This window comes from Seriola aureovittata, chromosome 13 (assembly GCF_021018895.1).
Source record: "Seriola aureovittata isolate HTS-2021-v1 ecotype China chromosome 13, ASM2101889v1, whole genome shotgun sequence".
NCBI lineage: Eukaryota > Metazoa > Chordata > Actinopteri > Carangiformes > Carangidae > Seriola > Seriola aureovittata.
Genome location: NC_079376.1, coordinates 9,993,920 through 10,014,420, shown reverse-complemented (window position 1 = coordinate 10,014,420; position 20,501 = coordinate 9,993,920). Strand labels below are relative to the sequence as shown.

Here is a 20,501-nt window from a genome sequence, read left to right as displayed (position 1 = left end):
TCTGGTTGACATTACATTCTGCCTTGTGGCAAATCAAGGGCAGATTACACTCAGGTTAAATAAAAATTACTTTATTTTTTAAAATAAATGCATTTTTTACAGTCAGAGAGCAGAGCAGCAGGACATGCACTGCTGCTCCTGACACTGGAGGCAAATAAAAACAACATCAGAGAAAAACAAAACAGACAAGACTTGATTTTCTCTTACCTCTGTTAATTTTTGCTGATTTGTCTCAAACTCCAGGGTCTAAACAATGTGGGTCTCCTTCATATGGACATTATTAAATGGCACACTTTGCTCGTGACAAAACCAGACAATTAAGTGAAGTATTTTAAAAAGGCGCTGAGCAAATTAAATTTGCAGCAAAAATTGCTCATAAGTATCAATGTCAGTCTAAAGAATGAGCTAAAAATGCATCTCAAGGCCACAGATGGTCAGCCACAAGTGGTAGAAGAGAAAGCAGAAAATCAATAAAATTAAGCAGTAATGCAAGAAAAAAGAACACATTTAAAAGGCATATGTATCTGTATTTTAGAAAAAAAAATTATAATATGTACTCGACAAACATCTTAATCAAACCTGGAGTTTGAGACTAGTGTTATCTTCATATATATTCATATATATCTTCATCTGAAAATTCAGTAAGACCACAACATAAGCAGGCACAATTCTGAATACTACACATTGACAGATGGCTTCCCCCCTTTTTTTTCTGAACGGAAAAACTTCCACACCCCCAAAAAAGCAGAAAAAAACTGTACAATTCTATAAAACGTTTGTGTTTTTACATTAGTTACAAAAAAATAATACTTTATTTACTGATCCTTCATACTGAGGACAGAAGAAAAAAAAAACGTTTGCATATTCATTCTTCAAACTCAGTGACCTTTTGCTGGTGTGTAATGATAAAAATGATAATAATAACAATATTAATACTATACGGTGTGAGAAACAGAATGGCAATAAAGTAAAAGTTGGTACAAGGAAGTAATGATCCCTTGTATTATGTAGTGTACATGCACTAAGCAATGAGATGTCAGGGGTTTCAAATCTGGATGCAATTCAAAGCATGCCATTGTGATTCTGCTACTTATCACTGTGGTCAGAACAGCAGCCAAAGACCAGACACATTTAGCAAAATGTTAATGTACTTTGGCACATAACTTCTGAATGTGCACTTCCAGGTCAGAAGATGAAAAAACCTAAACTGCTTATAGTTCGGAAAGAGAATGGACATTTTGAAAAAAATCATTTAGCTTCTGGTTGATTCTTTAAATATTTTTTTGAAAAACAACCATAAAAACTGCCAGTGTGATGAGACATTTTAAATACACATGCACTGGTGATAACTTGTGCCATTAGTGATCTACCGTAGTTCAACATCCCCACCAACCACAGTTTTTAAAACTTGTTTTAAAGAAACACTACATAGACCAACACTAGACTAAATGACTTTTTAAAAAAATGAACATTTTTGCAGCAAGGACATTAAGGTCAGTTGGAAACAAACAGGACACTCATCCCAAGCGCACTGAACTGTGTGTTTTCAGACATGCTCACCATTAGCAGTCTACTACATACAAAACAAAGCTCAGGCTCTCCATGTCACACCTGTCAGCTAATACAATGAGAATTCAAAGGAGAGAATAGACTCTCCAGCTCTGAAACAAAGACAACAGACATCAAAAGCAAACGGAAATTTAAAAACAGCTTATTCATAAACAGGACTGTATACTGTAGAAGTGCTTACATGTGACTTCAAAGAGATTAAACCCTTCATAGAGTGGATAGGCTGCACACTGCTGTTTACAGATACCCCTTTGATTGGACTCTTTGATGAAGTCCATCTTTTAGGATAAATAATTAGATATAACTGTGAGTATCTGCGGCACTATATCACAATATGTTTTAATGACAGTTTGATGTCAGCTCTTTTAGTCCAGTTCTAGAAGAGAGAGAAATACACAGCGAGACAAAGAGTGAAGAGGAAATAAAGGATCTTTGGGATTAAATCTGGTGTATGATTGGTTTTAAAGGGTAGTCATGGACGTAAGTTGATGGCCATCAGTCCAGGAGGAGAGGGGGCAGGTGGTCGTAGGAAAACAGACAAACATCCCAGTTCAGGTTTGTGTAAGGCTTCTGCTCAACCACAGGAGTTTAAGTTCAGAGTTCATCTGGACTGCATTCACCACAAATTAGTGTTGTAACAAATGACCTTGTCAGCGTTAATGCAAAACAACTATAACAATAAAAATGGTATCAGCATGGCAACAGTTGTGCTGTTCTGGACGCTTCAGCACAGCTCCAAACAATTAAAAAGACTGAGAAAAAGTAGAATAAAATAAACCCATACAATGTGGTTCCACCCCCACCACTCCCCTCCTGGCCCCCCTGACCTACAATCGTTGACCCCTGGTTGTTTGGGGCAGCTCAGACCCAGCCACTGGTCAGCTTATAGAACATCTCCTCATCTAGAGACTCGTTCTGGTCCTTGGCACGCGTGGACAGGAAGATGTAGCCACCAATGAACTCGTGGACCACTTTACAGTCCACCTCGGCACAGGTGAAAGACAGACTAGGCTCGTCTGCAAATTCCACCGTCACCTGAGCACACGGAGCAGAGCACATTACATCACATCAGTCATGCTTTGACAGTAACTGGCGAAATGTAATCAATGTTTCGTAATTCAGACAATAAGGTTAGGTGATGACGTCTATTGTGTCCCTGAATTACTTTCGCAGTGCCCAGCGAACAGTTGCAGGACAAGATAGTCTATAAAAAGACGTCTATTATAACTCTTCTATATTGCCAATTTATGTATAGAAAGAAGAAACATATACACTCAAACAACAAACTGAACAGTTTCATTAACTTGAATGAATCCAATACGAAAAATGTGGCAGATTTATGATTTCTGAGTATTTATAAACACAATGGACGGTTTCAAACAAAAGGATCAAAATCAATGTGGCAGAACCAGGGAAAGTCTTTCTTTTACTCCACTCATTCTTTTCCTTGTTAAAACCTGGCACCTACATTATCCACAATGCCATTTAACTACTGACAGTTAAGTTGGAGATTTGGGTGTGTTATGCTAGTAGTGGTGATATAATGGTGGGTTGCTAGCCTCAACTGAGATGTAGAGAGAAATACAGAGAGACTCTGCACCCCCACATTCTTTTTATTTTCAAACTTGTAGTCTTCAGCCACAGCTGACGCTGACTCAAGAGACATCACTTGAGGGAGTTTATCAGACTCATCAGAGGAGTTCCCCTGTAGTTGACTCTTCTTTTCAGCTCTAGAAAAAACACTAACTTCCAATACTCTGAGAAAGTATATGACGTAAAGAATTTTTTCAAAAGCGATGTTTAGGGGAAAGCTGACAAAGCAAACTGTAATTTTCTAAAAGCTCCCTACCATCTTGATCTCCCAGTTGACGTTCCACTGTTTCATGTTGCTAAAGCGCCAAGTCTTAATGGCATCTCCAGCGTTGGGATCCATCCGGATCAACCGGTTATAAGTGATGCCGATCAGCTCCTCCCGCTTTACACCCTGGAACCTGCAGAGAAGAAGAGGAGAATCCATTGTGAAATGAAAGTGAGTAGAACAAAGGACCAAATGAGTCACTGTCAGCACATACAACTGAGAGTGTGGGTGATGGAGATAAAAGTACAAAGACACATCAGCAGTTCATTGAACTTTAGTCCTCTGTGACAGAACTTACTTGGCAAGGAAATGAGTGATTCCAAACTCGGGCAGGGACTGCCACGCCTGGATGAAGCGCATCTTGGCTTCAATGAGACTCATCTGGGCCACATTCTGGTGGGCTTCAAGGATCCGGGCTGAAATCTGGTAAATACACAATCGCAAACATTACACACATAAAATTTCAGTATGCTCCCACCATTTGTGTCATTGAAAAAACTAACACATTCCCAAAAGTGAACAAATGTATCCCATCACCACACTTAAACCACCCAATGCACCCAGATCCAAACACGCACCCAATGCATAAATAAGCTGTGGCTAACTCCATAAAGCCATCAGCAGACATAGTGTCAGCCAATAACCATAGAGCTGTCACAGTAAAAGTCTACTTCACACAGCTAGAAAATAGACAGACAAACAAATAATAAACCTATGAGCACCCCGGGGAGCCAGACTACAGTTAATAAGCCAAGGGAAGCGTTCAGTTTGTGTGAGTGTGCATGCATGTGTCTATTCCCCCACTGTCTTTAAACCTTCTTAGGGCTGGAACGCAACATTTTATCAACTAATTCAACAGGAAGAGCAGTTTTAACAGAGATATCCGGCGTGAGTTAACGGTCTCTGAGGATTCTGGCTTCTCTTTTAACGCAGACCACTTTCTAAAGGACGTTAAAGAGTTATGAATGCCCGTTTCCTACCCTCTAGATCAGCACTGATTTCGGTTCATGTGAGTGCAGTATGAAAATCAATCAAATGAGTGATTCATCTCAGTGAACATCATTTTGCCATTTTGCCTCTTCCACATGTTGCACTCAGCGACTGATTAGTTTTACAATCATGAGGTGGGACAAAAGAAACAGAGCAAATATGGATGTGAGAAATGAAACAGTGAAGTTGATCATTTTGTTGCTGTTTAGAAGCAACACTCATGAAAATATTTATGACTTGTCACAGCTTCTTAGCACTAAGCACTTAAACGAATCAACACAAAATATTCAATAGTCCATGTTTAACCGTGCTACATTGAACTGAAATCAGTATCTGTCTAAAGGGTATGTTCATCAATCTAAAAACCTATGGTTTGGTTTGATAAATAGCAGTGATAAAATAGATGTCCAGATCCATATGTTTACAATAATAATAATAATAATAATAATAATAATAATAATAGTTCATTATTATTATTATTAAGTTTTACTGAATGTTTTGTGTACCGGTAAAGTAAACAAAAATACAAACACAACAGAGATATGTGTCATATGCTTGTCTTATGGCTCCCTGAAAACATAAGAGAGCATACAGAAAACATACAGACTATCAAAAAGGATTCTAGGATCTATTAGGATCTACTAGGATCTACTGTGACTATCAGCGACTATGATGACTATGTCATACAGCTACTTAGAGTTAGGTTAAGTGTTCAGAGTTGCGACAGTCATGCACATATCTATGGTTTTTTAGGCACCCAGTGGACACACAACTCAACTTACCAAGTCCCTGATATAGCCTGGCTGAAGAGGGGAAGTGGGGATGGGAGGAGGACACAGAGGAATGAAGGAGATGCATACAAAGTGAGAGAAAGAAATATTGGATAAAGAGAACAAGCAAGTAAGATCAGTGTTGAGGGAGGAGTATAACAAGCAGGAGACCATGACTATAATAAAAAGGCAAACAAAGTTGGCAGAGGGTGTCATGCAGTGTTTGGCCACAGGAGGGACAGTACAGCGGCAATCAGCCAGTGTTTAATTTATACATTCACAATGGGCCATTATAGGAATTGCACCGCTTCTCTGTAATTCCTCTTCCATCCACAGGATGGTGATACATACCAAGCAGCACACGCTGGAAGTACCAAAATGTAGAAGTGCCATGTCTCCAAGCTGCAGGAGTTTATTATTGTGCTTTTATCATTTGTTTTCTCTTATGTAAATGTACAGATTTGGCCGGACACAACTCTGGTTCACATAATCTAAAAATTCCTGTGTGTGTGTGTATCCGCAGGGAGCTGCAGCACGGAAGTCTCCTCAGACAAATCTTGCAACAGGAAGTCCAGTTTAAGGGAGATGGGGAGGGGTCACAGCTGACTGAGAGCTAACGGGCTTTTCCCAGATAGTTTTCCCGCGCAGCATTCCCAGGCATGGCTCATTTCCTGGTGCCCCACACCCACTACATGAGTACACAGGCACATACACATACTGTACATACATATGCCACTACTCTTTCATGTTGTGCCTGGGGACCCCCTCTATCAGACTGGGTTTGAGTGTGAGATTGGACCTGAGCCAGAAAGAGCCACAGCCCCAGCCCCAGAGAGAGAGCCACAGCCCCAGAGAGAGAGAGAGAGAGAGAGAGAGAGAGAGAGAGAGAGAGAGAGAGAGAGAGAGAGAGAGAGAGAGAGAGAGAGAGAGAGAGAGAGAGAGAGAGACACAGAGAGAGAGAGACAGAGAGAGAGACAGAGAGAGAGAGAGAGAGAGAGAGAGAGAGAGAGAGAGAGAGAGAGAGAGAGAGAGAGAGAGTTATGCTCTTAAAAAGTCCCAGTCTCCTGCCCCCTGTTGAAAGTAGACTCTGGTCAAGGCAAAGCATTATAAAAAGGAGGGCTTTTTGTTTGTTTTTTTTGTCTTTCTACTGAGACAATGACAGATGGTACTGGAGTCTTCTCCTCATATTGTAAAGAAAGCGGGTCAGCGGATAGTGCAGTGACATTTGAGCAGCTAATCATTGTAACCAAGATAAGACAACTATTATTTTGTCAGTATTAACAGCTCCCATGAGGTTTTGATGACACATACAGTAAGATTCATGAGAGGTGTAGTTCTTGAATGCTACCAAAAATATTATTGAGTCATCTTTATTAAAATGATGAGTTCCTAAAATACCAATATTATGCTTTTCAAGAAAATTAATGAAAGGAACTCTCTATGGGAAAATATAGTACAGAATACACAGAACCAAAGGCGAGTCAAACAAGCAGTAAACCAGGACCAGGTCTCTCCTTCATACCAACACACTGGCTGTTCTTGGTGGGTCAAAGTGTATCATGTGATCTGGGTTTGTGAATGTCTTTGCAACTTTACTTGAACATGAATTGGTCATCAACAGATGGTGATTCAATTATTGACCACAACTATATTTAAACGATTTCCTGACTAGTCCAAAAAGGGAGAAAGTGAGACATACAGAGAGAGAACTGACACTTATATTTCTGTAAATCTGGATCATTCTAGCTTTTAGCTGTGGTGTGTGTTCAGTAGGACCATGTGATATGCATGCTTCCTTCATGTATCAAAATGCAGCTTCAGGTATCAAAGAGAGTGAGAACAACATGAATTTCCCACAGCATACATATTCAATTAGCATTGTTCACACCGCACTAACATAGAACATCATTCTTCTTTCTCTTGTACCATCAGTCATGTTATTAAATTCTGTTCCAATAATATTTCATTCAATTCTAACAGCTAAATATGAAACACACCCCTCTGGATCTTTGCTGTGCACCATCTCAATAATTTCCCCTTCTCCTCTGATCATTCCTCTCTTTCTAGACATCCATTATATTTTAGGCTATTTCTCAGACCATTTCTGAGTCATCATTTACGGTACCAACATCTCTCAAAATCTCTCTAACCCCCAGCAACATTTTGCTTTTCTACTACAACTAAAACAAAACCAGTGTGTAAACTATGGCGAAGGCAACCCCTCCCTCCCTCACCCATTTGCAGCTAACACGGACATGGCAGTAGTGTACTCAGCTGTTCCAGTGTGCACACACCAGCCTGTTGCTTACATGCAAATCCGCTGAGAGCATTGTAGAATTTTCCTAACGCTTACACGAAAGTTCATTATTCTTTTTCGGTGTTTGAATGTTACACCTGGACATCAAGATGTTTGCTACAGTCGCTCAGTTGTGGCCACTCCCATAATGTTGTCTTAAACAAAACTCAGATTTCTTGCCTCTGTTTCCACCTCACCTCCATGTCGGATAAGTACCTACAGGTTGAGTGACTGAGATCTCTACCCTTCCAGCTCTTTTGTCTACAAGAACAAAGACCCAGAGCCAAGGTGAAGTATCTGTTACAGTCTGACATGAGCTCTACTCTACTGTAAGCAGCATGTTGAGTGGTTTGGACGTCTGCTGTCCTGGTTTCCCCTCGGACAGAGTGGGATGGGGTGAAGAAACACGGGGAGGAGGAGGAAAAGTAAAAGAGGGGGGAGTAGAGGGAGGCTACATTCCAATGCAAGACAACCCTGATGCCAGGAGGCACCCATCTGGGAAGCATCAAATGCTGCTCCATCTAACTCCACAACCAACTCATCAAACAAGTAAACAACCTCCCACAAAACACACATTAGACCAGATAGTTACCATCTTCTTTCTGTCTCTTTCCAACTGTACACTTCACCTTCCACACTGCTGTAAATAGACCTTATATTACATTAAGAGGTACCGTGTTAAAGCTCAATACAAAAACACAGCCTCTATGGCTTACCTGCTTGTTCTTGTACTTCTTCAGATAGCGTGGGGACACCAGGCATTCTGGGTTGATATCGGTGGTGATCGGCTCAATGAACTGAGGGTCTGGGTTCATGTGCTGCATCTTGAGGAAGGACAGAATGTTCTGGACCTCCAGGTTGTAAGAGCTGTCGGCCATGGTCTTCCCTTTGGAGGCCAAGCGACATGCAGCCATCCAGTGGGCGTACTGTTTCTCCTGAAAGAGAAAGTCAAACGCTGGTAATTAAACACCCGTCAGAGCAAAAGACGTAGTAAATGGTGCAATAACTTCTGTCTTACCGTGTCACACCGAAGCCAGATCTCGTTCATGCCATCAGCCACAGGGATTAGCAACTTGATGTTGAATTTCTGGCCCGAGATGTTAACATCTGGAGTTACCTCACAACCTACACATGTGAAGCCACAGAGCAGAGTGGAAAAAGAGGTCAAAGGTCACACCCATTCTTTAGACACAGCACCATAGATAACAGTATTTCATTCTTGCATGGACATGAAATTACTTATTTGTGCGTCTCTATATAAATGTATGTGCATCTGCACCTCTAAGATTCATTTGGTGAGCAGGTGTCCCATGTGCCTCCTCTTTACTCTTGTAACAGGAAATTGTGATATCCTTGAATGTGCACCAGTACTGCTTATAACCCTTCAGCGTCAGTTTCTTAGGTCTGGAAAATATGTAACAGACAGACAGAGACATGTCATACTTCAGATTGAAAAAACACCCATTTTCTTTATTACTGGTCAAGAGGAAGAGCGGGGGAAGGGAGATCATAAGCGAGTACAAAGGAGAGAGAATGGGGGGGTGTACTCAAGTGCAAAGTCAGCGAGGTGAATAGGAAAAGAGCCAGCATTGGACAAGAACATTAATGGAAAACCATTAAAGAGGAAATGCCTCTTGATATCATACCCCCCTGATGGTTTATGCATTTTATGAGACAATCACCCCAGGGGCCACCTGCCTGTCAGCAAAGGCTTAAAGCCAAAAACGAATATGCTTCAAAATGTGCTTGATCCAACTGTAAGAAACTGCAAACTCAGCCTACAAATGTCCTTTGGCAAACAACCTGGCCTATTACACTGATGCAAAACAGGCAACCGCTTTCTTATTTAGCCAGAAAATGTTATTTGTTGGTTCGCTAATAGATTCAACATATTTTGGGAAAAATGTAATCTTAGCACGCACTCATACACGGTTCTTACACACAGTGTTTCTGATAGCATTGAAAGAGAATGTAGAATCAAGTAGTTCTGGATGTGGACTCACTTGAAGACTTTGACGTAGTCAGCTAGCTCAGGAATAGATGTGATGTCACCCTAGGAGGAAGGAAAAAACCCATTGTTAGTGTAAGCCCTGAAGACTTTAATATAAAAGAATATGAACATGGTTAAACATAACAAAGACTTCAGAATCAACGTTTTACATTGTCAATGTCATTCATGTATTCTAAAGACAACACATGTTCCGTAATATCACAAAGCGCAGTTTCCTCTGATAAGCTGTATAAACTTAACTTTCCAAGGTGGGGGTGCTGTAACAATAGAGATACTGTATATATTTTCAGTTTAACTGTATAAAATTCAGCCTTTTTTGAGGTTTGTGTAAGTGTAAAATATCTCACATCCCCAGCTCTTTGTTAGATGCAGCACTCATAAATAACGGTGTGAAAGTTTGCACTTCCAGTGAATTTCATTGCTATTTCCCCTCCCCTGGGTCCATGTGCAGTGTCTATAGGTTCCCACTCCTGTTTAACACCACTGATGAATGGAGACTTCATCAGAACACAGTAGAGAAACAAAGGACCAAACAACTGGGTAAACCAATTCACATATTGAATTAAAAAAGAAACACTTGGACAATCCCAGTGGATGTAATTAGTATCTACAAGGTATTTCCTTCAGTGAATGTTATGATGTGGCAGTGTTGTCATACCAGTGTGTTGGACGTCTTTCCTCCCTCCAAGGTAATCTCCAAGTCTGACAGGGCTGCATCCACCTCATCCACCTCCTTCTCACTGTTGTTCATGTGGTTGTCTGAGGCCATGATTGACAGCTTGTTGATGTGGTACTGAGGAAAAGAAAAAGATGCACCAGTTAGGCCCATTTTTAATAATATTTAAGTACTTAATTTTCTATGTTAAATCAGGGATTCTACATTTGTTTTATTTTGAGGCATTTCATTATATTTTCCAGTGTGGTAAATGACAACAGGTCCGCAATTAGATGAAATATGTTGGACAAGTGACTGTATTATTGATCAAATGAATTGTCCTTCTAGACTTCCTAAACCGCACACAAAGCAGTCCTATACAGGGAAATTCAAGATTGTTTTTAAGCATCTCCCTTTTTAGACACACATCTACAGTATATACATCAGAAGTTTTTGAGAACGAAGGCTAGCTGGAGCAAAGTCTGTGGTGCTGTGGAAAAGGTTTCAAAGTCTTATCCTCAGTACTGTTAAAACCTACAGTCTTCCAGTTACAGAATGTTTCTGTCCACCAGACTCATTTCACCTTCCAGGTGAAAAACAAGTCTGTGCCTTAACAAGATAAAGATGGAGATAGACTTTGCTAGCAATTGTTAGCTATTCAACACCTTCGTCAACAGTTTTGCTGATTTCCTGTGTGCTACTGGTGCATAAACCCTATAACCTGGTATTATAAAAAGGGAACTGGTCTGTGATAATTACCATATAAATACTTTAAGACTTGTTGGTATTTATGTTGGCAAGTGGTGCCAATATCCACCACTGAGTTTACCAGTGATGGAACAATGTCTCTGAAAACAAGGAGACTAGTTTCAGGATGAGGGGAGAATAAAGTGATTGGTGACGATGATTCACTGAGAGAAATAAGTGGAACGGTTTCGACAATGTGTTCTCAGCACGTCTCTGAACTGTAATGGCCTATAAAATTGTTTTTACTGGGAACATATGTGCAACTGGAACAATGGGATGTGGTTAGAGACTGTGCCTTCTTGCAACAATGGAGACACCAATTCATTAAGATGGTGCCATTACTGAAAATCTGACCATGGTTTCCTCTTAGTGTGAGTCACAGACACTAAATACAACCTGTTGACAAATGGTATTTATAATGTCAACCCATCACCAACCCCCCACCAATATATGAATGACCAGCTGTCGGGAGAGTGAGAGATACAGAGGCAGAGTTTGAGAGAGATATGTGAGGCTTTAGCCAGCTATGGTTACAGAATGTGGGACAAAGGGCTCTCGATGACACTCCATTCCTCTGCCACTTCCACTCTGGCAGTCTTTTCAAATTCGCAACACTGATGAGCTTGTTTCCTGTTTGTGTATGTGTGTGTGTGTGTGTGTGTGTCTGTGTGTGTGTGTCTGTGTGTCTGTGTGTGTGTCTGTGTGAGTGGCTGAGCACATATGTTTATTTGCTGAGATACAAAGTACAACCTGTGCCCCAAGTCTTGCCCCTGGGCAGCAGGACTATGAGGTCAATTGCTGTTCTCGACTCCCGATTACCTCATGTCTATGTACTGCCAAAGAGAAACTTCCAGGTGATAGCATACTAGCACAAGCCAGCAACATACTGGAAGTGGACAATCATTGCTCTTTATTTAGACCCTGTTTATCCACTCTCAGCAGTGAAACCTTAGCCAAAATTGCTGAGCTCATACTACCCAGCTGAAACATAGTAGTAGCTACCAAAGTGCTAACAGACAGGTAGCGACAGACTAGCTGCCAGTCTAAACACTCGACTCAGATAGGCATCTCTCTCAGGAAAAGTAACAAGAAACCAGTTAAGCGTAATTATAACCTGCCTGATGAAACACACCTAACACCTCAGAGTGTAAAAGGGCTTTTATAGGAATGTGATCAGGTCTATGAGACAGTCTCTTGCTGGGGTGGGTGGTCCGGGCTGAAGCACTGGGTCCTTTGGCCCAAGATGCTCTATAATTACCCTGGGGGTGAAGACAGGGTGGCGTCCTCAGGTCTTGGCACCCACAGTTTATGAGGGTCAGAAATAGCAGGGCCACCACCCTCAAACTGAAGGGGGCAACCTGAAGGGGCAAAAGGGGCTCACATCTGTATATCACTTCCACTATTCCCCTTGAAATCAACTTTTGCCATTTTCTCTTTCTTCTGATCTTCATTTAAACTTATATCTGATGCCACCAGTGTCTTTAAAGTCCAGGTCAGAACAGCTCTGTAGGAGTGGCTGCAGAAAGGTTGCTCAAGGTTAGCAGAAGTTACTCAGGTCGCATGAAGCTAACAGCCTTGACCTTATACACGAACATGTTTGAAATCCCTTTAGTGAGGAAATTTATATTTGGAAGAATATAGTGTTGTTTTTTGTTAGTTTGTTTTTTTTACAGGTAACAAATATCAACAAGAAAATTTATGAAAATTAGGGCTCATTTCCAGACAATCAAAGTGACACTTCACTCTGTTTAACTAAGTTAAGTCAGTCCATTAATGTCTTTAACGTTAATTCTAATTAATTATTCATAACGGATTTTTTTGTTTAAAAGTCTAATGGCTCCCCTTTTTACATTGACTATGAGTCAGAAATAAAGTGAATTGATAGATATTGAAGCATATTGAGAAGCCCGGTGGGAATCTGTGTGATAATGCCCCCATTAACTCATTCTGCAACAATGCACAACAGCCAACTTTTAGTATGCATGCTGCAGCAGAACTGGCAGCCATATGTCTCAGCTCTGGGCTGGAAGCCCATCCAATTTATTAGCTTGTGGTTAAGAAGGAAATGTGCCCATTGCCCAATGAAAAGAAAAATGTGTGTCCTCAAGTTGCAGACCCTGACAAAACAATGCTGAAACAGGAAAATTAAGATCAGGCACAAACACAAACACGCAGAGTTTTCTTACCTGCAGGGCAGCAAACATCATCATTTCCTCCTCCGTGCACTCAATTTCCTCCAACAGGATAGCCCACTTGGCCTGTTCATAGAGCTGGTTCACTCGGATGGCATCATACTGTGGAGGCATACAAACAAACAGTAAAATGAACAAATGCTGTCTCACAGTCTGATACACACAGGACATCACTAGATCTGGTGAAGCAATAGTCACCAGAGTCATATGGTACAACATGGTCTCAACAATTGCCCCAAGTGACTGGAGGGTAATTGTTGTTGTACTGCTTTGTCTGCGGGACTTACCTTAGGATTGAGATCAAAGAAACTGTGGTATTTAAACCTCAGCAGCAGCACCTCATTCTCCTTTACATCCTGCTCCATCAGAGACCTGGATGAGTCCAACCACCTGTACAGACAGTGAGTGCGGCTATTTAGAATATAATGTCTTTTAAAGCATTCTCTCTCCGAAAGAAATGCAGCCTCTGGCAACTGTTTTGATCAATAGCACAGCTCTAAAATATTCTACAATCCACCACAGTACTTCTGACTACAAGCAGTTTAACCAAACCACCAAACCACTAAGCAAAGTTCATCTCACCCCTGGTTGATTTTGGCTTTGTCCAGCAGGGACTGGGGCTTGTAGAGTTTCACCAGGATGTCTGGTGAGGAGATTGGCTGGCTGACAGCAAGGATGCTGGGATTGCCCTCAGACAAGGGGCTGTCCCCAAACCAGGCGGAGGTTGGCGACAGCGGGCTGCCATCCCTGGAGTCGTAGGTGGGGGTCATAGTCTTACTGTACAAGCCTGGACTGGAGTAGATGCTCCCTGAAAACACAAAGTCATCAGTTAGTTCTTGTAGCCCAAAAGGTCCAGAGAGAAAGGATATGATATACACAATGTCTTTTCCTTTTTATATACATTTTGCTTTAGAGAATTTCAATCTGTGCACATTCACAAATCGATCACTTAAAACACCACAAGGGAAAAAGGGTGAACACTTTTCAAAAAGCACACACACTTGCAGCCTAGCCAGGCCAGCTAGCGGTCAACAACACCATGTGACTACCAGCCCACACTTTGCAGATGAGTGGCTCCAACAATGTCCTCCTGCTGATGGCGGGATTGATGTGGATCAGCATGCAGATGATGCACTACATGATCAGGGTCACCCACTTATTCACAGTCAAAAAACCTGCAGGAATGCAATGCACACAGCAAACTACTGCACAACTTGCCACAGAGAGGAGAGGGGGAGCGCAGAGATGTGGGAGGATGCATGAATTACAAAAACATGTAAGTTTGGAAATAAAAATCCAAAACATAATTCAAAACTTAATTCAAACCTGCCTAAATATATTTTAAATGCTGATTTATCTCTATATTTACACTTTAGTTTTCCCATTAGTTTTTCAATTTTGGATTTTTTGGCTACAAACATAAGCAAGCCACCAAAGTGAAGCTGTTTGCATTTCCTGTTGGCTGGCCTTGCAGAGTATATTTGGCCCCACACCCCTCCATTCCCTCTCTCCCTCTGTAGGGCCTAGGTCAAGAAGCAACACTGGCTAAACCACTTAATCCCTTCTGAAACCAGGAAGTGGGCTTGGTTTGTGTTTGTGAGTGTGCACGTGTATGTTTGTGTTTGCGAACTGAGGTCATGAGAACAGGGTGAAGGGTATGGCCACCCGTGTCTTGTGGGGGAGGGTTTTATTCAGGGTTTCCTCCAAAGTTTTTCCCTAATGCTGAGTTCATCAGGTCAGGGAGAGTACTCCCATCTTCCCTAAGCTCTCTTCTGGAATCCCAAATATCCAGAGAAACCATGTATAGGTTGAAAGCGGGCAGCCCATTAGAAACACAACTAGGCCTCCTCCATCCTGTTTACTGACTCTCCAATACAGGCGAAAAGGCACAAAGAATGTTAACATGACTTGACTCCCTAATGCTCCCACACTGGGGATTTGTAGAAGGCTTAGATGGAAGGAGCTGGACCACCATGGGCTGTTAAGACTAGATGTAAACCATGACAGGGTTGACAATTAATGAAAGTGTCTCTGGTGAATTAAATTTTTACACATAGGTACTGTGTGGGCTATTGACTGTGGTGTGCATGTAGGATTATGGGCCAATAAGCAATATTATATCATATATCACTGTTCTGATTTCTGAACATCTATAAAATGTATAGCAAAAAAACAGATCAGCTATCCTGCCAAACAGTCAGCAGGCACGGTGAGCAGGCCTGGAGTAGCTGTAAGAAAAAGTGAGCTTCAAGCTAATTTCTAATGAGAGGCAAAGCCTTTACCATCATGTGACCATTCAAATCAGCTGACTTCCTCTAGAGGAGCAGTCACGTGGCTCGGCTGCTAGTCCCAAAGGTTACAGATGTAATGTGACCTCAACACTCCAGCTGTGGGGGCTGGAGGGTTGGGAGGAAGGGGGAGGCAAGGGTGAGGAAGCAGTGCTGAAGAGTAAAGGACAGAGGAAGAGGAAAGCTTACCTTTGACAGGTCCGATGTATATTACCTCAGAGGCTAGGATGAAAAGAGAAAGAGTAAGAGAAAGAAAAGACAGGAATGGAGTGGAGGGAAGAAGCGGAATGGGAAACAACATCAAGTGGACAGATTTAAGATACAGAGAACTCCAAAAGGACAGGAGGAAACAGAGGAGAAAAGACAAAAATAAAGAAATACAAGAATGAGGAGATCCGTGGCGTTTCCACGGGAACTGCCAACCGCTAGCCTCAGAGTGGATGACTCAGTTTACCCTCTTTGCAGAGGGAGATCACCCTGGCATGACTGTGAGGTTCTGTCGTTTCCATCCACCCATTCATAGCCATCCAACACAGCACTACTGATTGAAAACCCAGGCAAGGCGTTGGTCAGCGTGACCATGCCCAGCATGTATAATGTGCAGCACAAATATAAAGTTCTCTCTCTCTCTGGGGATGTCATTCTCCATGCTGACAGGACAGATAATTAGATACAAAAGGCACATCAAGATGTGGGCCCAGACCGACCCGGAGAACTGGTATCATGGGCAACATCATGGCTCTCAGTCTGAGTCACAACAACAACTGAGGATTAGTAACATGGTTTTTCTACCAAAATGACCAGATCTAGAGGATGCGTGTGCAGACGGACATGGGACATGGGAGTTTCCTACATTTAAAGATGGAGATTGAGGTTTTGGAAAAGGATTGCCAGTCTTTAAGTGGAAATAATTGGTCATGTACATCTTATGACCTTAGTGTTCACCATCCACCCATGTCATTTGCCTGAGGTCAGTGTCACCTCACTGTACAGTACACATACAGTATACTGTATGCATCCAACTACTATATAATTACATTGAATTTAAGAAAGTTATTTATTTGTTTTTCCAGAATTGTAAAGTTATTAAAAAGATGGTGAGGCAAAGGCAAAAAAGCCCTTCCTTTAAATATGGTAGAAAATATAATTAAGGTTGCAACTAATGATTATTTTCAAATCAATCTATTTATTATTTGTTGATTAATCATTTGGTAATATTCACATCTGAGAAGCTGAATCTCATGATTTTTTAAAACATTACCCGTTTGGAAAATTGTTGAAAAAATTTCATCATCAAAGTTTTTGCAGATAAATTTTCTGTTGATCAACTGATCAATCAACTAATCACTACAGCTCTAGATATTACAAAAGTAATTGTGGAAGTATTTTTCTTTGATCAGAGTAGTTAAAGTCGTGGTGAGCTGCAGTGAGCCCTACTCTCTTTGTCCCCAAGGTGGTGTGGACTATACAGGAGCGTTTGGCTTCACAGGGGACGTCTGTGATTCTGATTGCATCGCTGCCTCTCTGAAGAGCCTTGTGATTCCTATCAGAAGAACTGGGCTGAGAGACCAGCCCTTCCCCACAAGGGACGAAATAACGCCTTACAACTTGGCCATGAAATACACCCTCTGACTGTAACATGTGATCTGGTAGGGAGGAGGACAGGAAGTCTGTGTGTGTGTGTGTGTGTGTGTGTGTGTGTGTGTGTGTGTGTATACTCACTACTGGGACACACAGTGACAGTGGTGACAGTAAACAGATTCTGCACATTCCTGTTGAAACTCTGTTTTTCTGCACCACCTATTCATGTGACCACAGTCGCCCAGAGGGAACAAAATGTATCTACACCAGAGGCATCAACGCCGCACACCCTTGAAATGTAATGATGCAACTTTGGGTGTGAGTATCATGTGCTGTGTCCATAAAAACTGAGCTATAATAAACAGTACTGCTTTATTTGCATCTGAATTTTCTACTACTCATATTTCTTTACATGGGCATATACAGCAAACCAAATCTGGATGTCAGCAGAATTCGTTCTTCTTGACTCCAGGAATTGTGATGGTTCATCAAGTTCACAATAATTGTTCAGGCCTCTTTCCACTCACGTGAGTGTTTATATGCATGTTGAGCTGAGTCTAAGGAGAAAGCAGACAGACTCAAGGCCAGAGCAGAAGAGACTCAAACCGCACAAAGACTCCCATTCACCCTGTCTCATAGTGTTAGCAGTTTTGCTTAATGCTAACTCTGTGACAGCGGCATACCCTGTTTTGTTCTGCTCCTCCCTGCTCACATGGTTGTAACTCTCCCATCACTGGCAGAAGGAGGGAGGAGGGCCAGTATATCTGCAGTCGTGTAGCCTGGTTTGGGTTTAAAATGGCAGCGTGACCAACTATGTGTGGAATCTGAACCATTCTTCGTCCTCCCTGCCAAGGAACTGAGACCAGGCCTGTAGATCCCAAGCAGGCCTCAAACTCACACATTCATATTTGGTCATTAGAAGCAGGGTACAGCAATCTGGAGTTATCTTAGTGGTTTCTGAACCACAAGTGCAATCAGACACAAAAAAGAATGAAGGACGCTCCATAACAGCCAGTGGAACCTGTTATTCAACCTGCTGCTTGAGGGAAATGAGATGATAACTTTTCAAACTGAAATACAAAAAAATGAAACCCAAAGCACTGCAGCTACTTCAAAGTCAACCTGAACCTAAAAAACTGAATGCATCGACTCAGGTTTGTAAAAACCCATTCATCTCATCAGTTAAAGACGTGAAGTGCAGAATTTGCATGTGTCTCATATTTTAGACTTTAGACTATTTCCTAAATTAGCTGTAAATTTTGTGCTTCCATTCTATTTTCTGACGTGAATAATTCTGCTGGAAAATACAAGTGTTTTGAAGCTGCACGTGCTTAATTTCCATATACGAGTTACTTTCCATCAGCTCACCTGATCCAGGAGTTAACAGTGGACCCTCGAGCTCAAGATCATCCTCCTCTGCCTCCTCCAACTTTTTCTTCTTCTTCTTGGGATCACGGGGCTTACGCAGTAGAGATAGCTCCTCTGGGTGGCGGATATCTAGAGGGAGAGAGAGAAAGAGAGTTCACTTGACATCATATAAACATAACCTTGACTACCAACGAACCCAAGGCAATCAGGACACAAAGTTGGTCAGCTTTCGATGTCAAAAAGTTACAAAAAACATTCTGTAATTTGCATTTTGTTCAACTACAGGCTTCAAATAAATCACATGACCTCTTGTACAGGACACAAAAATGTGTAAAAATGTGCAAGTGAATATCGGGATGCGAAGGCAACTTAAACTGAAAAAAGTTGAGACGCAAAAAGGGGGAAGGAGTAAGAGAAAGCAAAGGGACGGAGGAGATGGGGAAGAGCTGTAAACAGCTGTACACAAGATGAGTGGAAAATTGCAAATCCCCTTTCCAGGGACCCCATCAAATCTTGCTTTAACTGTATCCAATCCCCAAGTGAGACAGAGCTGTCACAACCTCTATCTCTCTCTTCCCCTCCTTCCGCTGACTATTCCTCTCACACGTATGAAACCAGAATGCAGTTGCTGTTGGTGAGCAACAAACAGAAAAACATAATCCCTGTAGATACTCAGACACTACAAATGAAATAAACAAGCACATCCTAACTCTGTGTGTGTGTGTGTGTGTGTGTGTAAATGGAAGAGTTGTGTGCAAGATCCCAATCAGACAGTAAGACACCGCACTGAGTATAATGACTAAAACAGAGCAGCCTTCCCCCCCAGCTTCTCTCCCAACTATTCCGTTCTTCCCTTGGGCTTGGAGGCCAGGGAACCATCACTCAGCACCAGCAATGATCTTTTAAGATGGGCTTGGGATGGTTCTGATCTAGTGGGTGAGACGGCCAGGATATGTCAGGACAAGAATAGATGGAGCTAGTCTAGAAGCAAGCACATCTGGATCCTCAGCTGGATTTGGTTTTGTCAAGGATTCCATATAAATTAAGGAGAGTTCATATTTGAGAGACTTATTTTATTATTTTCACTTTGTTTTGCGCAGAACTGTTATGAAAAATATTCATTTTCTCATATCTGTTGAAATAAGTCTCTCATAATTTTTAAAGACGAGGGATTGGAAAGGTGTTGCAGACTGATTGAGGAGGTTGCTGAGGGCGCAGGGGAAAGCACGAGTATAAGGGGAGAGAGAACGTCTTGGCTTGGTGAGAAAGCTTGTTTGGTTTGTGTAACTAAAGCAAAAGCATTCCAGGAGTTTTAAGAACTACCAGATGGGAGCTCACCCTCTCTTTCTCTCTCGCTGCCTCCCCTCCTCCCTTATTCTCGCTCGACTGCAGTGGTGGAGCACAATCCCTGTGCCCTTATACAGCCATGTGAGTTGCAGGCGTGCTGCCGAGCTTTAACCCCACTGAGCTGTGCAAAAGGGCCAACACACACAGTATTACACTGCGTACATACGTAGGACTCTGTCTCTTGGTGAGGCATTGCAGAGGCATGTGGCATTTTACTACGAAGTCATTTTAATTGTTCATCCTCATTGTCATCACTGGAAATTTATCCATAGGGGAATTACTAGCCATCTACTGAACAATACCAATCTGATAAACAATAGTAAATGTGGCATTGTTACTTACTAACACAGATGAATATTATAACCCTCTATAGATCAAATGTGTGAATCAAAGGCAGAGATTTTGGTCACAAAATCTTTTCTAAACCATTACGTAATGTGGTAAAAATCTGTTTTCTGTGACAGGTTTAGGGTTCATTATAAGAGGAGAAAATAAAAACATAAATTCCTGTAAAGGCGATATTTTAGACCCCTTTACTGAATTGCTATGCCTGCGTGGGAAATGGGTGGGTGAGGTAAATAAATTGACAGACATGCTTTTTTCATCACCTCAAGGGAGTGGAGGTGTAGCAGATATGCTGATACACTATAAATACCATCAAAAACATAGAGATAAAGAGGACGAAAGCAGGCTAAGAGGAAAATACAAAAAATCGCTCCACTAGTATTTTTCAGACAGGCGAGCGTTACAGTCCATTTCTGCTGACATACTTAGTTGAGTGTTGAATTGTATGTTTACAGTGATAATTTAAGAATCATGATCTGGTGGG

At 41.7% G+C, this 20,501-nt stretch overlaps 1 protein-coding gene across 4 annotated transcripts in view; it reads right to left on the bottom strand.

Annotated features, from left to right (window-relative positions):
• Window positions 1-55: 55 nt before the first annotated feature.
• Window positions 56-20,501, bottom strand: part of fermt2 (FERM domain containing kindlin 2) — a 44,057-nt gene continuing 23,611 nt past the window's right edge. Inside the window, exons 4-17 of one of the 4 annotated variants that reach the window (XM_056393067.1) lie at window positions 18,326-18,454; window positions 15,566-15,598; window positions 13,671-13,896; window positions 13,376-13,478; window positions 13,083-13,190; window positions 10,153-10,287; window positions 9,487-9,536; window positions 8,763-8,887; window positions 8,502-8,608; window positions 8,200-8,418; window positions 5,200-5,220; window positions 3,726-3,850; window positions 3,419-3,560; window positions 56-2,604 (exon numbers count right to left, since the gene is read on the bottom strand). In XM_056393067.1, the coding sequence (XP_056249042.1) occupies window positions 2,431-2,604; window positions 3,419-3,560; window positions 3,726-3,850; window positions 5,200-5,220; window positions 8,200-8,418; window positions 8,502-8,608; window positions 8,763-8,887; window positions 9,487-9,536; window positions 10,153-10,287; window positions 13,083-13,190; window positions 13,376-13,478; window positions 13,671-13,896; window positions 15,566-15,598; window positions 18,326-18,454 (1,697 nt within the window). In that variant the 3' untranslated portion in view covers window positions 56-2,430. The remainder of the gene's footprint in view (window positions 2,605-3,418; window positions 3,561-3,725; window positions 3,851-5,199; window positions 5,221-8,199; window positions 8,419-8,501; window positions 8,609-8,762; window positions 8,888-9,486; window positions 9,537-10,152; window positions 10,288-13,082; window positions 13,191-13,375; window positions 13,479-13,670; window positions 13,897-15,565; window positions 15,599-18,325; window positions 18,455-20,501) is intronic. The other 3 variants (XM_056393068.1, XM_056393069.1, XM_056393070.1) reach the window with 3 other exon arrangements.